Source organism: Aedes aegypti, chromosome 2, assembly GCF_002204515.2.
Source record: "Aedes aegypti strain LVP_AGWG chromosome 2, AaegL5.0 Primary Assembly, whole genome shotgun sequence".
In the NCBI taxonomy this organism is placed as follows: domain Eukaryota; kingdom Metazoa; phylum Arthropoda; class Insecta; order Diptera; family Culicidae; genus Aedes; species Aedes aegypti.
In genome coordinates this window covers 446491387-446514769 of record NC_035108.1, presented here as the reverse complement: position 1 = coordinate 446514769, position 23383 = coordinate 446491387, and the positions used below count along the sequence as shown (strand labels likewise).

At 36.4% G+C, this 23383-nt stretch overlaps 1 protein-coding gene across 2 annotated transcripts; it reads right to left on the bottom strand.

Annotated features, from left to right (window-relative positions):
* Positions 1-159: 159 nt before the first annotated feature.
* On the bottom strand, positions 160-16459 carry LOC5573445 (oocyte zinc finger protein XlCOF6). Of its 2 annotated transcripts, none has more exons than XM_021847970.1 (6): positions 16301-16459; positions 15998-16121; positions 1169-2600; positions 1025-1108; positions 779-862; positions 160-501 (listed from the first exon to the last, which is right to left on the bottom strand). In XM_021847970.1, exons 2-6 carry the CDS (start codon positions 16109-16111, stop codon positions 287-289), a joined length of 1929 nt encoding a protein of 642 aa, XP_021703662.1. In that variant the 5' UTR covers positions 16112-16121; positions 16301-16459; the 3' UTR covers positions 160-286. The 2 variants fall into 2 exon arrangements, with proteins under 2 accessions (XP_021703662.1, XP_021703661.1); XM_021847969.1 differs by lacking the exon at positions 16301-16459 and adding an exon at positions 16187-16294.
* Between the last annotated feature and the right edge of the window lie 6924 nt (positions 16460-23383).

Here is a 23383-nt window from a genome sequence, read left to right as displayed (position 1 = left end):
CTTTATGCCAAATGACTTTATGCCAAATGGCGTCCCCCCAAAATTTTCAACCCGGAAAGATCATCGACCTGTGGGATTCGAACCCACGACTCAACACGATATACGAATGTAAAAAATGGTCAAATGCCAAATAAAGCTATCATTTAATAACTATGGAAGTACTCATAAGAACACTACGCTGAGAGGCAGACTCTGTTCCAGTTGGGACAAGAAGAAGCGTTACTTCATGCATGGCATGGCAAACCCACATACTTTTGTTATACTTACCCACAATATATCCGATTCATTACGGTCCATAGTCTGCTCCGGTGCTATTCGAACCCATTGGAGGAATGTGCGCCGAATTTGCATCCACCACGTGACCGGACGTAACCATTGGCGGCACAGCCGGAGGCATATCCGCTTGCTCCAGAGCTTGCTGGTGAGTTTCCATGTGACGATTCAGATTGCTCTTGTGACTATAACTGCAATTGCACTTGTCACAGCGGTACGGTTTGACGCCTGAAGAGTGGGGAAACAGTTGATTTAAGGGGGCAGGATCCGTCATTGATTTCGGAATTTTCAAAAGCAGGTTTTTCGTCCAAAATTAAGCAAAATTGCAGGAAAATATGTTCAGTGTATTGTGTTCTTCAACACAGTGAACACATTTTCATCGAATATTTTTTTTTGTTTTGAACAGAAAAACTGCTTTACAAGCTTCGATGATGACGATGATTACGATGACGGAGCGTTGATCGTTAAGTCAAAGATAAAATCGAGATAGACTTATAATACTGACCGGTATGAGTGCTCTCATGATCGACCTGGAACTGTTTTCGGATGAAGGACTTGTCGCAAAAGTTGCAATTGAAGGGTTTTATACCTAGAGCGGAATAAAAAAAACTATTTCACGTACCTCAGAGACAATGCAAAACCCATATTTGTGAACTTTAAACTTATTGTTGGGTTGTTTCGCTACTTCTATTGTTGTCAGAGAGCGAATATCAAAACGACCCATAAACCGAAACTTTGTGCGTTAACTCACCTGTATGCTTGCATTCGTGTTCCAGTTGTAATCGTTTGAGAGTAAACGTTCTATCACAGTAAGTGCATTTGAAAGGCTTAATTTCTAAAATAGAAAAAAATAGCTTTATAACATGATAATCACTAAGTCCACGGTTAACAGTACCACTATGGGTCATTTCGTGCATCCTCCTGATGGGAACACTGGCGAACGACATCGAACAGTGCCGACATGGATAAGGCCTCTCGCCGGTGTGCGACCGCATATGAGTCACCAGGCCCTTCTTGAACTTGAACGATTTGCTGCAGACTTCGCATTTGAACGGCAGTGGTACCACTCCATGATCGTACTCGTGTGATGTGAGCTGTACCTTTTGGTAGAATCCGACCCCACAAGTTCCACAAACGAAGGGTTTTTCATTAGAGTGATGTCGCTGGTGCACTTTCAAGGCGCTTCGACTGGAGAAATACTTATTGCACACGTCGCACTGGAACGGCTTCTGATCGGCGTGATTCGTCTCGTGGAATTGCAGGACGTCCTTGGACCGGAATTTGAGACCACAGGTCGCACACTGGTGACTCAAGGGCTTCGAGTTACGTTTCCGGTGTATTCGAAGCAACCGTTCCGAGGCGAACCTTTTGAAACACACCGGACATTCGGCCTGCTTCTGGTCATCGTCCTCCGGCTTGTACTGCTGCTGATCTAGCTTATGAGTCTCAAGACTGTGCTTTATCAGCAGGTCTTCAGATGGAAACGACTTTGAGCAACGCTGAACACAGCAAACTATTTCCCCGTATTCTTGCTTCATCTTATCTTCGATGGTTTTAGGATGCTTATAGGCATGTTTTCGCCTGCTAACAGCACTAATAAAACGAGACTTGCACTTACGACATTCGAATAGCTTGGTCACATGCTTCCAAATCTTCCTATGATTGTCCAAAGCTTTGTGCTTGATGAATCTACGTTTGCAAATTTCACAATGTATCGTATCAGTTCTTTTGACTAGAAACTTTTTGTGCACTTCAACGTGCGTTTCCAGATCTTCCGACGAGTTAAAATTTTGACGACAACAACAGCACACAAAGTTTGCTTCGGGCAAAACAATTATATCAAACATTTCAATCTCTAGTTCGTCTAAATTATCGTTACTGTCTGCTACTTCAGACTCATCGCCACTTTCTATTTTAACTTTCCGTTTCTTTATGATTTTTTTCTTACTAGTAGTATCTATATCATCTTTTTTGACTTTCTTCCTAGTTCTTTTGGTTCCTGTACTGCTACTAACTTCAGTATTCTGCGCTAGTTTGACCCTTGCCTTTATAATACTTAACTTATCATCATCAGAATCAGTCTCATCCTTCGGTTCAAATGAATTCTGATCGAATTCATTGTCGTCGCTGATGGTACGCTGGTGGGCATCATCTAATTCCGGTTTGATAACGATCATCTCAAACGATAGTTTATCATCCTTTAGGATCTTATCGCTTCGCAGTTTCGCGTCCGAGTTTCGAACCTTTTCGATGAATGCCCTCACGGTTTGAACGTCCTGAATGCAGGATTCACATATTTTGTTCGGAAGTCCATCGTTTTCTGATAGCTGCGTCAAATCAAAATAAGTGCTTTAATAATCTTTGAGGATTCTATCACATTCTCCAGAAAGTACCATTCCCCAGATAACCGATTCCCAGAAATGTATACCCATACAACATAGTTTTAAAAAAATCGTGGTTAAATGAGGGGTGCGCGTTACGATAATTTTATTTTGAGCGATTTCACTTGGTGCTTAACTTTTTAACCGGTATTGTGAAAAATTCCAATTTTTGTGATAATGCAATTGGGGATATTTGTAGGTAGTTATTTGCCAAAAAGTTATGCCGATCACTCATAGGGAAACAAGCTAGGGAATACATAGGGAAACAAGCTTTTACCCAGATGTTTGAATTCAAAATTTGTCCTCAAAGAGTTGAATCTCGTTCTCAAATGAATCATTTAGGTGCCCAAGTAGTTGTTTAGTGATGTACAAAATATTCAACAGATAACGGAACATGAGCTAGGATCCTAAACATATCACTCAGGGTGTCTACTCGTTTACAGAAATGAAATTCCCTGATATTTCCAGGTTTTACTAAATACCAGGCCCAATACTCTAATTTCAAATAGATAAAACAATATTACAAAATAATATTGTTTCTAGCTTCCAGATTTTGTTTTAATGCATGTTGGAGCTATTCCGAGGTGAAACAATATCAAAGCTTACGTTTTATTCAAATGAATTGTATTTGATAAGGAGACCTCATCATTTTTATATTGTTTGTAAGAGCTCTTATCCTCATTGTGAACTGAACGGAACTTTCAAGCATCAGTATGCTTCATCCTTGAAGTTTATAGATTACTGCGTATTCGTACGAAAACAGATTATGCACTACTCATTTTTGGCCCACGTTTAGTGAAGAAACCTCAAATGGTATCCATTGGCCGTTTCAGGGCCGGTAGCAAAAAGTGGTACCGAAAAAAAATATTTTAGTGACCAGATTTGAGAAATAAGTGACTAAAAAGTGACTTTCGAATCTCGAAAAAGTGACTTGAAAATCGAACCGTAAAAAGTTTTATTTCAATTAAATTATACTGTTTTACGATCTATACACAATATGATAGGGAATATTCAATATGATTCACTGCAGGTAGTAGGCCTAATTGAGTACCATATTTGGAAATTGTTATTGTACTTCCAAAATTTCAAGATTTTGCTTACATTTTTTTTCAAACAGAAAAATTAACATTACATAAATAATCCAGATTTTCTATCAATCAGATCGAATATGATTGTAATACTGCTTAAAACCAATGTATCATAAACGCGTCTTTGAACGCTGACTAAAAGAGAATAAATGGTTGACGTAGGCCTGAGTAACATTGATATTTTCCATCAGTAAGTTTAATGAAAGGCAATAGGCTTAATAGGCTATTCTTCTGAGTTGTTCTGTTAATGTATCCAAACAACCAGAAGTCGCATAACAGTTTACGAACAAAGTCGTTTATTTGTACAAATTGCATCTCATCCGCATTGCATGGTGAATGAAATCGTTTGATTGATGGGTTTTCTCGCATAAAACGCTATTTTTTGAGTTCATATGTACATTTCATTTCATCCCGTATACTCGTACAAAGTAAGTCGGATCAATCCGTAGCAGCTGTCAAATTTATTTTGTTATCATAAATTAATTCGCATAAGAATACAGTTCGCAAGAAAATCGACACACTCGCATTGCATGTTATTGTATATCATATAAAATATGCACGTATAGGGTAAATCGCCAAATGTTGAACGGTTAAGATAGACGTTTTTTTGTTATTTGATTTTCATGGTAATTTTGATAGAAAGGTTTCTAAAAAAGCATTTAACACCGTAGACGATTGTTTAACATTATTTCTGTAACATTTTTAGCACGGTAATGTCCATTTTTAATTGAAAAAATATATATTTAAAAATATAGTTCTATACCCAATTGTTGAACACATACATAACCCATCTTATCCTATTGTTGAACGATTGTCGCTAAATGTTGACCGTTTTACTCCCGCATTCATTCAACTTGCAAGTTCGCGCTCCTCGTCGGTTGTGAGGCCAGGGTTAGGTCCGCGAAGCACTTTCCCTGACCACTCTGGGCTGAAACGAAAGTGAATCGTCCCCTACGACACTCCATAGACTTTAGCGGCTTCTCCTAATGTACATTATTTTCGACATTACAGCATCAATCGCGAGATTGAGGTTATACTCCGGATAAATCGGCTGCCGATGCGTAGTTTCAATCATGGTGTAAACAAACAAACAAACGGTGATGGCATTGATGCCATAGTGAAGATAGTGAAATTCGAAAAAAAAGAATCAGAATGGCTATGGGAATGGGATGCAATTAATTATATTTTTCTGAATCGCGTTTTTCACCATTGCAACATACACCATTATAGGATTTTTTATAATAATTATTCAACAGATATTTAAAACAAAAAACAATACTATATTGTGTAATGCAATATTCCATTTCAATATAGGTGTTTGGTACGAAAATAAAAAAAATCTGGCAATACTGTTGATGAAACCAAGCCTTTCATGTTATGCTAGTGTTCAACAAATGGAAAATGTACGTGAAACGAAAGTGCAATTGAAAATGATTTTATGTAATTAATAGATACGAGTAAATTGTACGGATGTTTAGAAAATAACTAAAGTAGACTTTTACTGATTTCGTGAATAGGTGCTTAACCCAATATACGCAGTATGTTTTACCACACAGCTTATTTCATAGCAGCCCCAGCTAAAGTTATTTTTAAGAATTGAAATTTTCGTTCCACCTACCGATAAAAATTTTCAATTAATATTTCGTTTCAGAAATTGATGTGCTAATTATATTTATTGTGTCCAATAGTACAGCTAACTTACAAAATAATCTGTATAATTTATTGAAACTGTTTGAAAATGGTTCAATTTCTTGTTTTAACATGGTTTGTACAGATCGTTCAACATTTGGGTAGCGTTCAACAATTAGCGAATTACCCTATTGCCTCAACTTTTGTAGCATAAGGCCGTTTCGCGACATCTTATGCGTGAAACATTTCACATATATGCATCGCATAACGCAAAAGGTGATTTCATTATACGTACATTTTAGTTGTCTGGGTAGTTATTGGCATTAAGCTTCTAATATTTCAATAAAAATTTCTTGGACACTTCCATGATTCACTTGACATATAGTTAGCCGAATTGTAATAAACTATGCAATATAAAAAATACTTTAATTCCGCGCATATTATTGACAAATGTAAACTCTGTGACCTTCAAAAAACCTCGTGCCGAAGCGAATCAAAAGAGCAAAGAAGAGGATCTAAACCCCCACATTTCTTTGAAGAAAGCTATCATGCAAGCATGAAAGTTTCAATGAAAACGATAAATTCTTTGGAACATTTCTGCATTAACATTCTTATTTATTAATCCATGAATAAATGATTTGGTTTCATTCTCAAAACTTCGAAAGGAATTCTTTTAAAATGTATGTTTAAAAACAATTGATAAAATACATTCCTAAACAGATGCTTAAATACATGCGTGATAAAAATCCGGCCATTTTTGAAAGTTTGGTTTGCAAATAAAGTCTGTCCCTATGATAAGTTTTTACTCTCAAATAGAAAATTAAATTATAATTCTTTGTTTTGCGTCTTAGTGTTAAATAAAACGAATTTCGCAGGCAAAGAGAATAATTAGGATTCACATTTTAAAACAATGTGTTCGAACATAGAAGATGAACATCTAATTATCCACAAGAAAAAATCTATTAAAAGAAAATACACGAGGTATTCAAAAAATACTAAACATTCAAATCTTTAGTTTTAGAGCAATGAGCATACACCATACTAATAATAACTTAGATACTATTAAAAATAACGTGGAACTCTAAGAAAGATTAACTTGTTTTTCCAAACTCTTTTCACAAGAAAACCATAAACCAATTTTAATACTGACATGAAATTTATCTTACCTTACCTAAAACTTAGCCCAAATTAAAAAAAAAGCCGTTTCATAATTTTCTCCCGAAAATGTAGCTCAAAATAGTTGAAAAAAGTGACTTTTTGACGACAAAAGTGACTTTATTTGAAATGGCTTCAAAAAAGAGACTTTAAAGTGACTGGCTTGAAAAAAATGACCAAGTCACTAAAAAGTGACTCGCTACCAGTCTTGCCGTTTGGATACTTAAGATAGCTAAATTAAAAAAAAAACTTATGCTTGTGACAATATTTTACAATAAAATTTACGTTTACCGCTGTTTTATAGATTGTATGCATAAAATTGTAATTATATGAACTGCAATAAACCCAGGATATCTAAAACACAGACAAACAGACGTAACACTTAGAACAAATCTCGATCAAAATCATAGTCACGAGGACATGTGCGCCCAATGCTAAAATTATTGTATTTGGCCGACGGGCCAACAGATGGCGGTAGTGTGCAAACGTCAAACGCGAACAAAAACGATGCGAGCGCTGCGGGTGGCGGATTGGCCACCTACCATATTTTTGAATCGACCGTTAAAAAGGTGGTCGATGGACAATGATGAGAGTGTGACGTCTGTTTGTCTGTGTCTAAAATATGTCTAATCACTTTATTGAATCGTGTTAATGTTACAATAATAATTTGCTACATATTTAAATATATTCTATACCTATAGGTATATTCCCATCTAAGTAAACACAAAAAATCCAGAAAACTTTTGAATCCTCTGTTGATTAATTCAGTTTTATTCGGATAATAGAACTACGGATAATTGAGACCCCGGTCAATCGAATATTTGAATAAACGAGTCCGACCTGTATAACATCTAAATTATGTGTTTTCATTCGAAAACTTTTAAATTTTCTAAATTGCAGGGCCAGCAGCGACTGAAAACGTTAAGATCTTTTTTTTCTGAAATAGAGATAAAAGAGAGACCGAACTGGAACCCAGATAGCCGTAGCGGTAAACGCGCAGCTATTCAGCATGACCATGCTGAGGGTCGTGGGTTCGAATCCCGCTGGTCGAGGATCTTTTCGGGTTGGAAATTTTGTCGATTCCCAGGGCATAGAGTATCTTCGTACCTGCCACACGATACACACATGCAAAAATGGTGAATCGGCAAAGAAAGCTCTCAGTTAATAACTGTGGGAAGTGCTCATAAGAACACTAATCTGAGAAGCAGGCTTTGTCCCAGTTGGGACGTAACGCCAGAAAGAAGAAGAACTGGAACCAAAAAGAGACCAAACAAGTATTTAAAAAAACTCAACAGAAACCAGGAGATGAGAGTTTGATTTTTCATGAAATCAGACCAGAGATATCTATTTTTCAAATTCTTCGTGACATTACCTCAAAAAATACTGCTCGTATTTGTATGCATTTTCAATGATTTTCATCATTGCTCGAAAATGTGGATATTACCTACTCAGAAGATTTTCTCAGGTTAGGATAGATGGATAGATTTATGTATTAAAGAGATTTCCAGTCCGAGGCTAGCTAATCTGTTAAATTTCTTCTGGAGTTAATTATTGGTTATTTCCAGTGGAGTCCTTTCGAGCATTTTTCTAAGGATTCCAACAAAGAATTTTGTTTTGGATATCTTAAAAACACAACCTGAATTTTGCCAAATATAACAACAGAAATTAACTCTGAGATCATCAGGAATTTCTTTAAAGAGATTTTCAGATATTTTTAAGGAAAGTCCCAAGTCCTCCAGGATTTTATCCCGTGGTTCTTCCATCGATTTGCCTAGGACATCCTTTAAAATTCCCGTTTAGAACTTCTTCTAAAAATCCAGAAGTTTCTCCAAAGACGCCTCCAGAAACTTCTCTAATGATATCTCCAGGATTTACTTAGAGATTTCTTTAGGAATTCCTACAGTAAATGTTTAAGATTTATCAAGGAAGTGTTTAAATATTTGTCTAACTATTCTTCCAGGATGTTTCCAGGCATGATTCCATGGAAATGAGAATTAAATTTTTCATATATTTGAGAAAATTTTCAAAAAAGTTAGTGAGGTACATATTTTTAAAGCATGTTTTTAAGTAACCTCTGATGAAACTTATGTTTCTAGCTAAATTTTTAGGATGATAAAAAATGATTCATTCAAAACTGGATAATAAACAGCAGCATTTTCTGAAGGCAATACTTGAAAAAATCGGACAGAATCCCTTAATAAATATGAAGGAGGATTTTCTAGAAAATGCTTAAGTGTTACTTTGTATGGAAACTTATAAACAAAATTTTGTAGATTCCATGTGATTTTTTAGAAATGTTTGAAAAAACTGTTGTAATTCTTCGATGAAATTCTGGAGTAATTCCTGTAAAAATCAAGAGGAACTCAATGTCTTAACACAAGGTTGAATTTGACAAACTCTTTGATAAGTTTTTTATAGATTTTCTCGAATAACCCCTGGAGGGTTTATTGGAGAAATTCTTTGGAGTTACCGTGGATAAAATGACGTAGAAATTCTTGTCGGGTTTCTTGAAAAAACAAAATCCCAGATTTTCTTTAAAACTCTGGAATTAACCTCTTCGAAAAGAAAAATACTACTAATTGAACTTTAACACACAGACAAATTTAACACTTCACTTTTGCACTCTTGAAAAAAAATACTAAAAATAAGTCGTGCACTCGACACTGAAGAAGTCTGTAAGTTGCAGACAAAATAGGCATATCTGTCAAGATAAGCTACAAATTAGAGTTCAAAGGTATTTGCTCGCCTTACTAGTGATTTTTATTTTTTTTTTTTTTGGTGCGAAAATGAAGTGAGTGTTAAAGTGCAATTAGGGCCGATGTTCCCTTAGTAGACAGTCAGATATAGTCGCACTAGTGGCTTTTTACGGCCGTTTTGCTATAAATATTTTCAAAACATGTTTTGACATGAAGGTCAGGAGCTGTTTATTTAAGTACCATTGATTCACAGCTTCCATTGATTGTTCAAAAAATGATCGAAATAATTAGTTTTGCTTAAAATTTGAGCTCCCTTGCGCCTATAGTAAACCTATTGTTCCTATGGTAGCACTACTGAGAGAAACTATTTTTATTATACGAAATAATTTATGAATTTAGAACTTTTTTTTTTTGAAACAAACTAATGCTTTCGATCCTCACTTTGTAGGAAAAATATAAAAGTTTTGTAAAAATACGGTTTTGAAAAGTATTTTGCCAACGCCGTGATATGCTAGTGCTACTATAGGAACCGAAATTAGAAATAGTGCTACTATAGGCACATGTGTACCTATAGTGGCACACGCGATAATAAATACAAACATATGAGTTTTCGTAGTTTTCATATTTTTCCCACAAAACCAAGATAAAACAGTTTTCAGATGATGTAAAAATAATGACGCTAGCGTTATTTTTCGATTATATTCGAATTTTTGTTCTTAGCTATGCGGCTATTGGTAGGTAGTGCTTCGTGAAGCCCAAGCAGGACAGTTCGGTTTTGTGTCGTCCGATAGATTTGGCTCACGGTTTCGCGCATGTTTTCGTCGCCGGAGATTTTTTTGACGTTGGATAACGTCCTTCGGCAACATATGGGAGTACAATTCCAAAAAACGAAAAATTGGGCATGTAACGAAAAATGGTCAGGTTTTGACCGCTAATAACTCAGCCATTTATCGATAGATTTTCAATATTTATACATCAATCGATCGGAAATTTATCTACGCGTCGATTCAAATGGAGGACACTATTGATTATTGGCAACAAACTATTGAAAAATCGTAAAATGTTGACCCCTTTCTTATCTAACCAATCACGTTCAAGCACATTTTTGGGTTCCGCTTTCCACTATAAAAGCGCACCGGTCCTGCTTCTTCCCTCAGTCTTCTTTTTGCGGTCGGACTGTGAACACAGTCGGGCGAGTCATTTTCGCTTTGCCTTTGCACCCGCTTCACAGTTAAATTTGTGTCGTCGGAAGAGGAAGACGCAAGATTGATTTGCGGCGGCGATGACGATGGCTTTGGAACTTCTCCGAGCGGCGAACTACTGCCGCTCGGAAAAGCGCCCAAGCCATCGTCATCGCCACCGCAAATTTATCCGCGCTTGCAGATTTCGACTCGTGATAAATTCAGCTTCGGTGGTCAAGAAGTAAGCCCGCTAGGAACGAAATACCGCAGGCCCTCTGAGTTGCTGATCCGAGGAGCTGCTGCTAATCGAGCGTCGGATTGGTGAAATCGCACAAGATTTCAAGAGTGAGCATCGCTTCCAGATTTCGACTTATGCCCGGTGATCCACAACCCGCTGGTCTTGTGCGCCATCCGCGTCTTGAAACATTTAGCTGGTTCGTCGTATAAGCAAATCGGGTGCCAGCTTTTCAGGGCCATCAAATGTGTTGAAAAGAGTTAAAAGAATAATATTTCCGACCTTATTACGTCTTATATTTCTCAATCAATCTCACAGCTTCAAACAAAATTTAATTTGTCATGAATAATTGATGGCACGACAATTTGATACTGTATTCGCGGACGCAGCTGCAGTGCCGTCGGGGTAAGTGCTCTACATTTAACAACGATTGTAAAATAGAGTGGCATTTCCAACAGCTTCTTAGACTTGCCATATTTTATGAGAACATATGTAACAAAATTGCGACATATTTAGAATGCTTCTGAAAAGAAATTCTCATAGAACAATTTTCATCATTTTGGCACCAGAAATTTCCCTTCATACTAAAGAGAACTATTGATTATTAATAGCTAACCATTGAATATTGGAAATCATTCTACGAATCGGCTCCTATAATTAAAACTATTGATTTTCATAAATAAACTTTTGAAAAATTGATGAATATCAAGGCATGTCTTATTTTCCATAGAAAAGCACATTTTTCTTGTGTAGTCCTAGCACAGACATCATTGCTCGATATCTTAGCCACTTTCGTCATGCAAAGGGAAACGCCCCTTTCGGTCTTCTTCTTACTCCTCTTTATTCTATCGTTTTCAGTCAAAGCCAACCAAGCTTCAATGAGCCCCGCGCACATCAGTCAATCGTCGACCAGCAATTGGAGAAGGACTCCTATCGGAATAAATTTTACACATTCGTCGCTTCCGCTGCTTCTGCTCTTGTTTATTCCCAATCCAAGCTAAATGCTGCGGGTTCCGTGAAATCGCTCATCATGCACGGAGACGGAATTCAACTCAATTTTGGGTTGTTTCAACGCAATTCCGTAGTTGAGCCCAATAACTCAATTTTGGCTAAATTTCCAAGGTCCCCACTAGGTAGTTTGGCTTTAATTCCATTAGAAAAATATACTCAATTTTGGGTTGTTTTAACGCAAAATGGAGTTCGTTCGACCCAAACATAAGAAAAGTTGCATTTACCCAAATTTGGCTTAGTGGGCCAAAGTACCCCCATTGGGTAGATGCAGCTCTCTCTATTTTTGACAACATTCGTGTGGGAGAAAGAGAAAACCGAGAGATTTTGGGTTGAAACTATAATCGATATACTTAATTTTGGGTAAAGTAAACTCAAAAATTAGGTAAAAATATTTCTCCGTGTGGCCATGGGCATCCAACTAGACCATTAAATTCGTGGAGAACGCGTCTAGAAACCTTGAAAATTGCCGTCGGAGGAGTGAGAAAACCAACGAAAACAAGGAAGCACAAAATTACCGACCGCATTTCGATTTAATCGTCTTTGGTAATCTTTTGGTGTGTTTCTGTCTAACAATGGATTGACAACCCAGTTTGATCGACGGTGACTTATAAGCCCCAACCGTCCTTTTCAGGACGACCATTTCATTTTGAAAGAGTTGTTAGAATTTTCCACCGTGAAGAGCGAAATTACTGGTGACTAGATGTGATTGATTCAGATTTTGGTCAGTAATTTGCATGCAATCATTTATCACGGCTAAATAATGCTTCTCGAGAATCACAGTGTTAAGAAATGAAGTTCCCATTGTGCGCGCGCTGACAATCGTCGACAGTGTGTGCATTAGTCGGATAAATCGCGAACGGCACTTGAAGGAAGAATCCATTGCCTCGCATTTAGTGATGATTGAATGATGCCGTTGTCGTCATCGCTTGCTAGAGCGATCAGTATCAACTTGGCGAACAAAGAGCTAAAACTTATCAGCAACAGCTTTGTTGACGTTTTGATTTGTTAAGAAATTGTCGAATCGAAATACACACACAGAGAAGATTGTAAAAATGCTACCGCCGCCCGACCTGTGCGACAGGAACCTAGATAAAACTTTGTTTGACATTTATCTCCGTTGAAAACTTATCATTCGAAATTACAATTGATAACCAAATTAATTAATAATCAATTGTGGCCCTGTAAAGGGTGTTGTTTGAAATTGTGCTTCAATGCAATTTAAGCGCGTTCGCCACGGATACGACGAGCTAGCTGGATGTACTTCGGCATGATGGTGACACGCTCGGCGTGGATCGCGTACAGGTTGGTGTCCTGAAACAAACCGACCAGTTAGGCCACGCTCGCTTTCTGCAGGGCCATGATGGCCGAGCTCTGGAATCGCAGATCGGTCTTGATCAAGATGTCCTGCGCGATTTCACGGAATGGCAACTTGCGGATCAGCTGTGCCGCACACGATCCGCAAACTCTGCACCAGTTATAATGTAGAGCTGGGCTTGTCAGATGATTATGGTGACATCTACGCTGCCGAGATCACTACAATGAATTGTCGGGTACTACTGGTTTATCTCTACATTTCCCCGGATAGATCGAAGAAGCAGAAGAAGTTCTTCATGGCGCGGAACTTGTTCAAATACCTAAAGGAGACCATGCCAATCATCGTGACAGGAAACTTCAACATCGATTTGAGCTAAGAGGAGAACATGGAGTTAGCGGACTTAAACCTTCAAACTGGCTTCGGAACGCTCTAAAGCAACCAATTTTAGTGGATCATGCGTGGAACTAACGTTCAACCGGAATATTTACCTGGAGAGCAAAACTTACCGCTCATGCTTCATCTTCCATCGACCGGTTCACACAATGTCCATAATAGGTCAGATTTGACATGCAACAAATAGTGTGAAAAATGATTAGATGTTTATCAGTATCAGCACTAATTTTGACCTACAAGAATTCTGTGACCATTTTCGGATTTTGATACAAAGTAGGCCGAAATCGTATGAAAAGGTAGAAAAGCAGTGTTGGATCGAAAATTAGTGCTCTTCCCCTAGAAATCTTTCATAAATTCGTGACGGTCTCAAGCCGCGAAATAGAAGAATCTAACGTTATCCAACGTCAACTTGGCGGTCGTATCTTGGAAACAACCTCTTACTTTTTTTTTTCCTGTTTTGGAGCGTCTTGCTGGGTAGTGGTTCGTGAAGCCCAAGCAGGACAGTTCGGTTTTGCGTCGTCCGATAGATTTAGCTCACGGTTTCGCGCGTGTTTTCGTCGCTGGAGATTTTTTTTTGTTTTTTTTTTTCCTGTTTTGGAGCGTCTTGCTGGGTAGTGCTTCGTAAAGCCCAAGCAGGACAGTTCGGTTTTGCGTCGTCAGATAAATTTTGCTCACGGTTACGCGCGTGTTTTTGTCGCCGGAGATTTTTTTTACGCGTATCGTTATTTTATACAATCCGATGACCCTGCAGGGATCGGTTTTGCTTTTTACTGGTTATTGAGCAAAAATATTACTGCGCAATCGACAAGCATTTCGCGAAATACTATTTATACTATAAATAAGCTATTGTTTTCTCTTTTGATTGCCGGCATTCAAAAGATTAATTTGAAAACGCTTAAACAACAAAAATATTTATGGTCTATCGCCAGCTTTCTAGGCGAATCCTGACAATATACCTTCTCCAACCTCCAACTCCGTAGCACTTATGAGGGTGTCGCTGAGTCGGTGGCCTCTCATTAAGTAAGTGCTACATCAACATTTCCTTCCCCTATCCCAAGTTACGGTAAAGATGGGCGTGGCCGGGAATAACGATATTCATGCTTTTAGTTTTCTAGTTTATGATTTGAACAAGGTATACTCCCCTGCCTTGTTCTTGAAAGTAGTCAGGATGAGATTATTAAAAAGAAACATGAATGTTGCTAGTATCCAATCTACGAAGTATACCGTAACTACGCTAACGCTAACGCTTAGCTATGCGGCTATTGGTACATCGACCCTAGTAGTTTTTTTTTTTTTTTTTTCTTAAACATACTACAATTATCACCATCACACGACGCGACGCGAGACATGACACAACACTTATGGTTCTTACAAACGTAAAAAGGACATATAAATTACCTTTTTTAACGACCAGTTTTGGGCTTGATGTTACCCATACTCTAATAATCTCTCAATAAATTTGAAAAAGTGTACTCTTGGAAAAAAAAAATCTGTATAAATCTTGGGAAGATGTCCAAGAGTAACAACTGGAAAATTCGGTTGAAAGATTAGTGAAAAAAAACTGTCGTACCATAATTAAAATTTTAAGCATAGGGGAGCTAATATTTCAAAATTTGCATCACTCTAATGGCCATCCACTTATCCGCGAGCGGGAATGGCGTCTTGTGGGTGTAGCTTGATGGTGGGTGGGATTCAAAATTTGACGTTTCTTGGAGGTCGTCAAAGAAACTGCTCCTACCTGTGAGAATTTTGTCGTCGCGGGTTTGATGTTTACAAAATATCAATGTGGAAGAGCGACACGGTTTGAAACAAGTTTAACTTAATCAGTTCTAAATCCACTGCAAAACATGAATTAGCCGAAACAAGCCAATATCAAATTGATAAGAATTCAAGATTTCAGAAGCAGCAACTTCCTTAAAGCATATCCGGAATCTACTCTCTCTTGATATCTTTTCCTCAAATATATTTGTTCCGCAGGATCCAAGCATTGGGATAGCTTGAGAAGTCAGTTCATTTTCGTGGGTGATGGAAACAATATTCATTTGATGATTTAACTTTTGTTCTGGTATTTTTATTTGACTTCGCGTGAAACAAAACAACTTCTATCCTAGCTTGTTCATAAACCAGCGTCGCTTAATTTAGTTTGAACTGGGGCAGAATGGAAATTGTGGAACGACACTGTGTCCGGGACGCCTTTTAAACAATATTTACACATTTAGATTTACAAATATTTTCCAAAATTACCGTAAATTGAAGCAATTGCCAAATTAACAGCCATAAAAATTCTCTGCGGAAGGTGCTTCTTCTTCTTCTTCATATCCTTCTCCACTGGATGGTAAAACTGCTGTTTCTGGTAGGTGCAGTTGCTTTGACGACCTCCAACAAACGTCAAATTTTGAATCCCACCCGCCATCAAGCAGCACCCACAAGACGCCATTCCCGCTCGCGGATAAGTGGTATCAATATGCGGCATATCACTAGTTTTTTAAACCTGGTTGTTTATAAATAATCAAATTTAAATTTAAAAACTTGGATATTTAGAGGATATTTAGAGAAACGGTTAACCTGGGAAACGGAACTCAGGAATGGTCCACAATATGTATATGTATAAAGCGATAACTATAACGAGCAAATACTTACTTCTATAGAACAGCATGAGGTGATTGTAGTTGCAATATCAACGTCATTAGTTTGTGAAAATATAGGAATCAATGTTCCCATTTCCCACTGCAAACACAGGCGACAAATTTCCATTTTGAGTATCCTAAAATAAAATCACAAAAGTTAATTATAACTACCTCTAATAATTACACATATTTTGGTGACCACCCTACGGCACAATGTTTACGATGCATCGAGCTCTTCGTGCGACACCTTGTTTGCACTCGATTTTCTTTCCTTGCAAATCGTTCTCCATCAGATCGAAAGTCAATTCGTACTTACCGGTCTTTTAGCAACAAATCAACACCATTTATAATAAGCTACAATGATAAATTCACTTATTTTTCGAACAAAGCTTTTGAGAAAGATTTAATTTTGCGAATGTTTTTGTTCGTTCATTTCGTTCTGTTGATTTTGGTTGACAACATTCAGTTCCAGCTACACCGGATGACGGCCAACTAGCATGCACGCAGGGAATTTTTTGCCTGTTTTTGTTCAATTAATTTTGAAAAAAAAACATGTTTGGTACCGATTGTGCGTGATGATGACTAGGGTAACCAATATATTTTGGACCTCTATATATTTTGGACCCCCTGGGCCGTTTTCCTACAAATTTCCTAGATTAAATCAAAAGGCCAACTCAATTCGCAAGTCATATAGAAAGATACACGCAAAAAAATTGTGCGGTAAGAACTACTATTTTAGGGGGTTAACTTAAGCGCTCGCACCGGCAATTTTCAGCAGACCAGAAACGCGCTTGATTTTACCATGTTTGTAGTCGAAATCAGATTGTTGTAAATTATTTCTGTCGAATGTACCAGTTATATGGTGGGATGTACCGTAAACATAGTAAATTGGTCAAAAATTCCATGGTAGTTTTAAGAATGGGCGTAGTCAGCTACAATAGTAATTATTACCACAGAATTTTTTCCCGTGTAGGACTATTTCGCACTTGCATCAACCGTGTGTACACGGAGAACAAAATATAGTGTTCGTAATCATTTTTTCCGGTCAAGTTAACTATATTCTAAGGTTAATCTAGAGATAACTATAAATATAGTTGATTAGACAGTATATTGTTAAAATTAACTATACCATATAGTTGTTAACAACTATATTTTTTATTGAATTTACATACGCCAAACGTCAAAATTCAACTATAATTTAGTTGACTCAAAGTAAATTTAATTGAGTTTATAATAAGTTGCAATGTTTACTCAGCATTTTGTTCGTCTCTATCAACATATCTGAAAAGATTAACTGCTGCTTTATCGATCTAAAAAAACACATTGCAACAATCAAAAAGAAAGTGCGCGTCGGCAAACTTGATACGTGGTCCCCTGAGTGAGAGGTGGTCATCTTATCAACTACACTAATCCTTACAAGTTAAAAGTAAGTAGATTTGTGAGCATGACTTGATGTCTAGGGATGTGAATGTTTTCGGATAGTGGTAATTATCCAAGTTATAATTGATATAGGTACAAGTGGATAGCTGAATCAAAGAAGTGTGTGTATTTGATTTGACGTTAATTTAGTGTTGGCGTAAGTTAATTTTACTTCGAAACAACTAACTGTGCGTAAGTAAAAGTAATTAACGAGATAGTAATCTCAACATAAAGAAATTCTTCTGCGTGTACATGAAAAATGTATTTATTTTATCTGAAATTTATTGAAATCAATCGGTCCATCCATGCAACCAGGCTTCTTCCTTGCTCTTGACTTATCCTCTTTCTCCCCCTTTGAATGATCAACTACAACAGAGAAGCGATTTTACCCACACACAAACTGAGCGTACTTGATCTGCGGGATGAAGAGTTTACACGTTTGCCTTTACTTATTTTCATTGCCACAGTGATAAAGAGTTTGTTTTGACAACCTCAGTGCTTGAAAGAGAAAGAGATAACTTTCTCCCTTTCTCAGTTAGGGGGAGAGCATTTTTTCCCATTTCTCAGTTCGGAGAAGAGCATATCCAGACAGCTCTTCGTTGTCTCTTTGTAGCTCTTTACCCAAAAGGGCAAAGAGGAAAGCGAAATCATGCTCTTGCCTTGACTGAGAAACCAACCTCAGTTCATCCCAAAAGCTATGATGATTGTGTTTGCAGAGCATCGCAGTAAGCTAGAGCTGTCAAATGGAAGATGTGCGTTTGGCTAGAGCCAACATTTCTCTCCACTTTCTCAGCTACGGATTGTTCAACCAACATCTAATGCTGACTCATAATTGTTGTGAGCGTATGAGGTCGCTGCATCTATAAGATCAAGATGAGCAAAATAAAGCCTGTATGCAACCGTTACAACACGTTACACACAGAAATTGAAGCCGTCACAATTTTTTCAAATGTAAACAAAAACTTATTTCAAATTTCTGGATTAATAGCGTGGAGTTTCTTCGCTTATCCATTGTCAATCGATTAATTAGACTATGGGCAAGTATATCATACAACCAGTATCATGGACTTTGTCCCCAATCGATAATAAATGCCGAAGGTCCAAAATATATATTTTGAGGGGCCAAAATGTATTGGTTTGTCCAAAATAATGAAAAACAGTGCTTCACAATTCTATTATTTTCGGCCTATTTTGGATCCTACATGACCGTTTGGGCATTTTTATCTCGTAAAGGAAGTTTTTCTCTACATTGTAGCATGTTTTTTGACTTGATTACGCTGTGCAATTAATTAATTGGCTTGTTTAGGGATATCCAGTTTTTTATTTATTTATTTCGTCAATCAAATTGTAGACTACATGTTTGCTTAATACTATGTTGTATTATATCTAAGGGAATTAAAATATTGCCTAAGCTTCGTTCGCGACATGGTCAAATCAATTTCTGTGTAATGCTGGTTATAAAGAGACATCATTTGATTTATTGGGCCGAACTTGGCATAATTAGTTCGATGATTGTTTGATGCGAACAAATTCCGATTCCTCAACTGTCTGGCGGGCGTGTAGAAATTCAAACTAGATAAGAGATTGGTGGAATCAATACGATGCGATACTATATCATTGACAAATGAAATCATGGCTAATTCGCGACGCTCCTTTAAAGTTTGGATGTCAATAAGCATGCATCGAGCCTCGTATGATGGCAGTGGAAACGTTGTCCAGCCTAATTTGCGTAAGGCATATAAAAGAAATTGCTTCTGTACTGATTCGATTCTATCCTCATGTGTTTTCATATGTGGGGACCACACAATACTACAATATTCTAAAACTGATCTTACATAAGCAATGTACAAGGTTTTAATCGTATATGGATCCCGAAAATTGAAGCTAAAACGCTTAATAAAGCTTAACATACCCGGATAAAAACGTATCATTCAGTGAATGGAATAAACCATTAATGTACAATATAACGTATTGGATACAATACAGCGTATTGTAATTGAATGTCGAAGCAATATTATTCATGTTTGGATATACAATTTAAAAACAATATAATATATTGTAACAGAACATTGTATTGTTTTTAATTGGTTTTATACCTTACAATTTTGGTAAAATTCCTATATTCGCGTAAAACAACTGTTGCTTTTTTCTATGTAACTTTGCTGAAAGAAATAAACAAAACAAGTTCAAAAAGCAAGAAATGTTGGGTGTAAAATATTCAAAAAGTAAAAATAAGTAGTTTTTTAGAAGTCACTTGACATTAGCTGTAATGACGAATGCAACCATGATACAGTTTGTTGAATTGTTTTTGTATTGTACAACAATACACGAATTGCTTATCAAGACAATTCATGAACAATATATCGTATTGTATTTTCAAAATGTTTGTATGAGAAAATATCTATATTTGTATTGTTACGATACTTAACCACCCATACATTATATTGCAAAAATCTCATATACCATACAGTGAACTGTTCAAAACAATATATTATACTGTATTTGTATTGTCATTTTACAATATACTGTATTGTGTTTCCAATATATTGAATGGTACTGTTTCAATACGTTATATTGTTTTTGTATTGTATTTTTTATCCGGGTATTGGTTGCTTTGTGGACAATAGTATTATAATGGTCAGTAAATGTAAGTTTAGAATCTAATATAACACCTAAATCTCTAATCTTATCGCACCTTTGAACGTCTTGATTTTCTAAAAATACAGTAATCTGTGGTGTATTACGTTTTCTGCTATATGTGATTAGATTACATTTTTTGACGTTTAATTTAAGTAAGCTTTTACTACACCATTTATCAAATATACTTATTTCATTCAGATAAATGTCGCTCTCTTTTTTGCTATTGATTTCCATAAAAAGTTTCATATCGTCAGCATAAATAAGAATTTTAACATGTTTTATCACATATGAAATATCATTAACAAACAATATGAATAACAATGGGCCTAAATGTGAACCTTGGGGAACTCCTGATGTAACATGAACAGGTTTGGATAGTTTTCCCTCAAATCTTACTATTTGTTGGCGATCTGTTAAATACGATTCAATCCAGTTGAGGAGTTTCATTGCAATTCCCATTTTATTTAGCTTGAAAATCAACATAGGAATATCTAATCTGTCAAATGCTTTACTAAAGTCGGTGTAAAGTGATTCGACGTGGTTACCTCTATCCATTGCATTTAAAGTGTAATTAACAAATTCCAAAAGGTTCGTTGTAGTAGAACGACCTTTAAAGAAACCATGTTGTACATTCGTTATCCTATGTTTTATTTGGCTAAATACTTTTTTATTAATGATTGATTCAAATAGTTTTGGAATGGATGAAATAATAGCAATTCCACGATAATTTCGAATATCAGATTTTTTACCAGACTTGTAAATGGGTATAAAAAATGACCTTTTCCATTCTTTTGGAAATCTGCCCTTCTCAAGTGACATGTTGAACAGCCAAAATAATGGTGCTGTAAATTCATTGGCTAAGTTTTTCAGTAAAGCAGGTGGGATTCCGTCAGGCCCTGATCCTTTGGTGGAATCTAAATTCTTCAGTCCTGTTAAAATATCTTGTACCTGTATTTGACTAACGCCGACATCGGTTGTAAAATCAGGAAAACTTGAAAAGTGTTCAAAATCACGGTCATTATCCGAGAAGTTTGTATAAGTCTCTTGGAAAAAATCAGCAAAGAGATTGCAAATGTCATTTTGATTATCTGCTACTTTATTATCCAATGTCATTTTAGATGGAAAGTTGTTAGACTTCATCTTAGTTTTAACATAATTGAAGAAATTCCTAGGGCAAGATTTTAAATCATTTTCAATTTTTGTGTTGTACTCTTCAAGTGCAGTGGATATGGCCTAATTAAGTTGGTTGACAATATACAAATAATTTTCTAAACTTTCTTGAGTTTTTTGATGTCTGTAAATTTTATGAGCCTATTGCTTACGATTTTTCAAATTTTTTATTTGCTTATTAATCCAAACAGGATTTTTTGACCCATTCCTACGACGTCTCCGCAAGAGTGGAACTTCCATCTGAATAATTTCCGACAAAATTGAATAAAAACCCGTAACTGCATACTCCAAATCTTCCTGATTTTTCAAAACGGATTGCCAATCTATTCTATTCAATTTCTGTTTGATGCCGTTATAATTGGCATTTTTATAATCAAAGAAATTCTCAAAGTCATAGTAGTCGGAATTATGATAATTATGAACAAAGATTGAGTACTCGATCGCTGTATGAAACGCTTCATTTTTCCATAGTGGAGAAAGAGATTCGTTCACACAGAAATCTTCCATTATGTTTGAGAATAAGAAGTCCAAATAACAGTTTTGTCGGTTTTTCACATGATTGATTTGATTTAAACCTAAAAATGCAGCTCTTTCAAAAATAAGTTGTAATGATTCGTTTTCACCAACAACCGGCAGCAGAACATTTTCGTTTTCGGAATCACGAATAAAATCAGCATTACGCTGATTAAAGTCGCCATAGATATGCACTTTGATTTCTGGAGAAAACTGCGACAAAATTTCTTCAGCGGTTTGAAAGAAAATTTCATATGATAATTTGCAAGCATGGTCTGGCGGAAAATACACAGAAGCAAATATATGTTTTTCACCGGCGATATGTGCTTTAACCCATACGTGTTCAAACTCTTTATATTTTGATGAAACAATTAATTCTGAATTGAATTTCGAAGATATTGCAATGAGAACTCCCCCACCAGACATTCTTTGGGTAAGAACCAGATCGCGATCATCTCTAAATACATTAAAATCGTTACCAAAAACTTCTTCACTCTTAATTTTTTCGTTCCAACTAGTTTCAGTACCCAAAACAACCGAGAAGGATGAAGTTACTATTCTTTTATAAATTTCGTTCATTTTTGATGCACTCATATTATTACATATTCTGAATCTACGTTAAAAATAGAACTAGAATCCAAAGTTTCACAATTTTCCTAGACCTGGAAGTATTTTAAACACGTGGGAAATTAGTATGGAAATCACTTTTGAATCACCCCTCAGCAAATTTTACTTCGGGGCGAGCTGTCATTATGTAAATTGAAACGTCATTGAGTCGACGGATTGAAATCTGTTTTAATCATTTGTGATATCAAAATTAAGATATTGAAGCGCAATAAAATCTTGTTATACTTAGAAAAATGTGCTCTTTCCATCAAGCTACTCAAAACTGTGAATTTTTCATCACTAAACAACCCAATTGTGACAAACAACCAAAATCACTTCCTTAGGGGGTCCAAAATACGACTGTTACCCTATCACACCTCAAATATTTAATTTAAAATTTAAAATTTTTTTCGATTAATGCTTTCATTTACACATTTCAAGCGTGTGCTAGAATAAGAGCGTAAGTCGCATGATCGATTTCTCTTCATCAATCCTCTCTTCTGTGAATGAGGTGGCAAGATGCGGGTTTGTCAGCATTTTTTCACCTCAGGACGCAAGATTGCATCGCAGCCTAGCGTCCTGAAGTGAAAAAAGGCCAACAAACCCGCTTCGTGTCACCTTTATTTGCAGAAGAAGGGATCGATCGATCGATGAAGAGAAATCGATCATGCGACTTACGCCCTTATTCTAGCACATGCTTGATTTACAGTTTGACAGTTCCATGCGAAATGTGTGAAAATAGTTGAGCGTGCATGATGATGGGATGGAACAGTGATGCCACATACACAGATTTATCTGTAATTACACAGATTTTTTCCCGTTCTTGCCTACAGATATCTGTGATCACAGATTTTTTAGATAAAAAAGATTTATAAGATTTTAGGATATTTCACGAGTTTAGGACACGGTTATGGAAGATATAAAACTGGCATGCCTTTACTATGTTTAGTTTTTCTCAAAAAATTAAGTATTTTAATATTTTAGAAACTATTATGTACCTTTTAATTACTTTTAGAAGAATAAGTTAAAATAAGATTTTTTCAGCCGAAAA

Bases quoted from the DNA above. Each gene is read 5' to 3' on its own strand.
- LOC5573445 (XM_021847969.1), bottom strand. From the start codon at position 16,212: ATGCATCGTAAACATTGTGCCGTAGG. The intron at 16,122-16,186 runs GTGGTCACCAAA...ATTTTATTTTAG, and splicing joins CGTAAACATTGTGCCGTAGG to GATACTCAAAATGGAAATTT. The intron at 2,601-15,997 runs GTAAGTATTTGC...GATTTGACGCAG, and splicing joins CCTCATGCTGTTCTATAGAA to CTATCAGAAAACGATGGACT.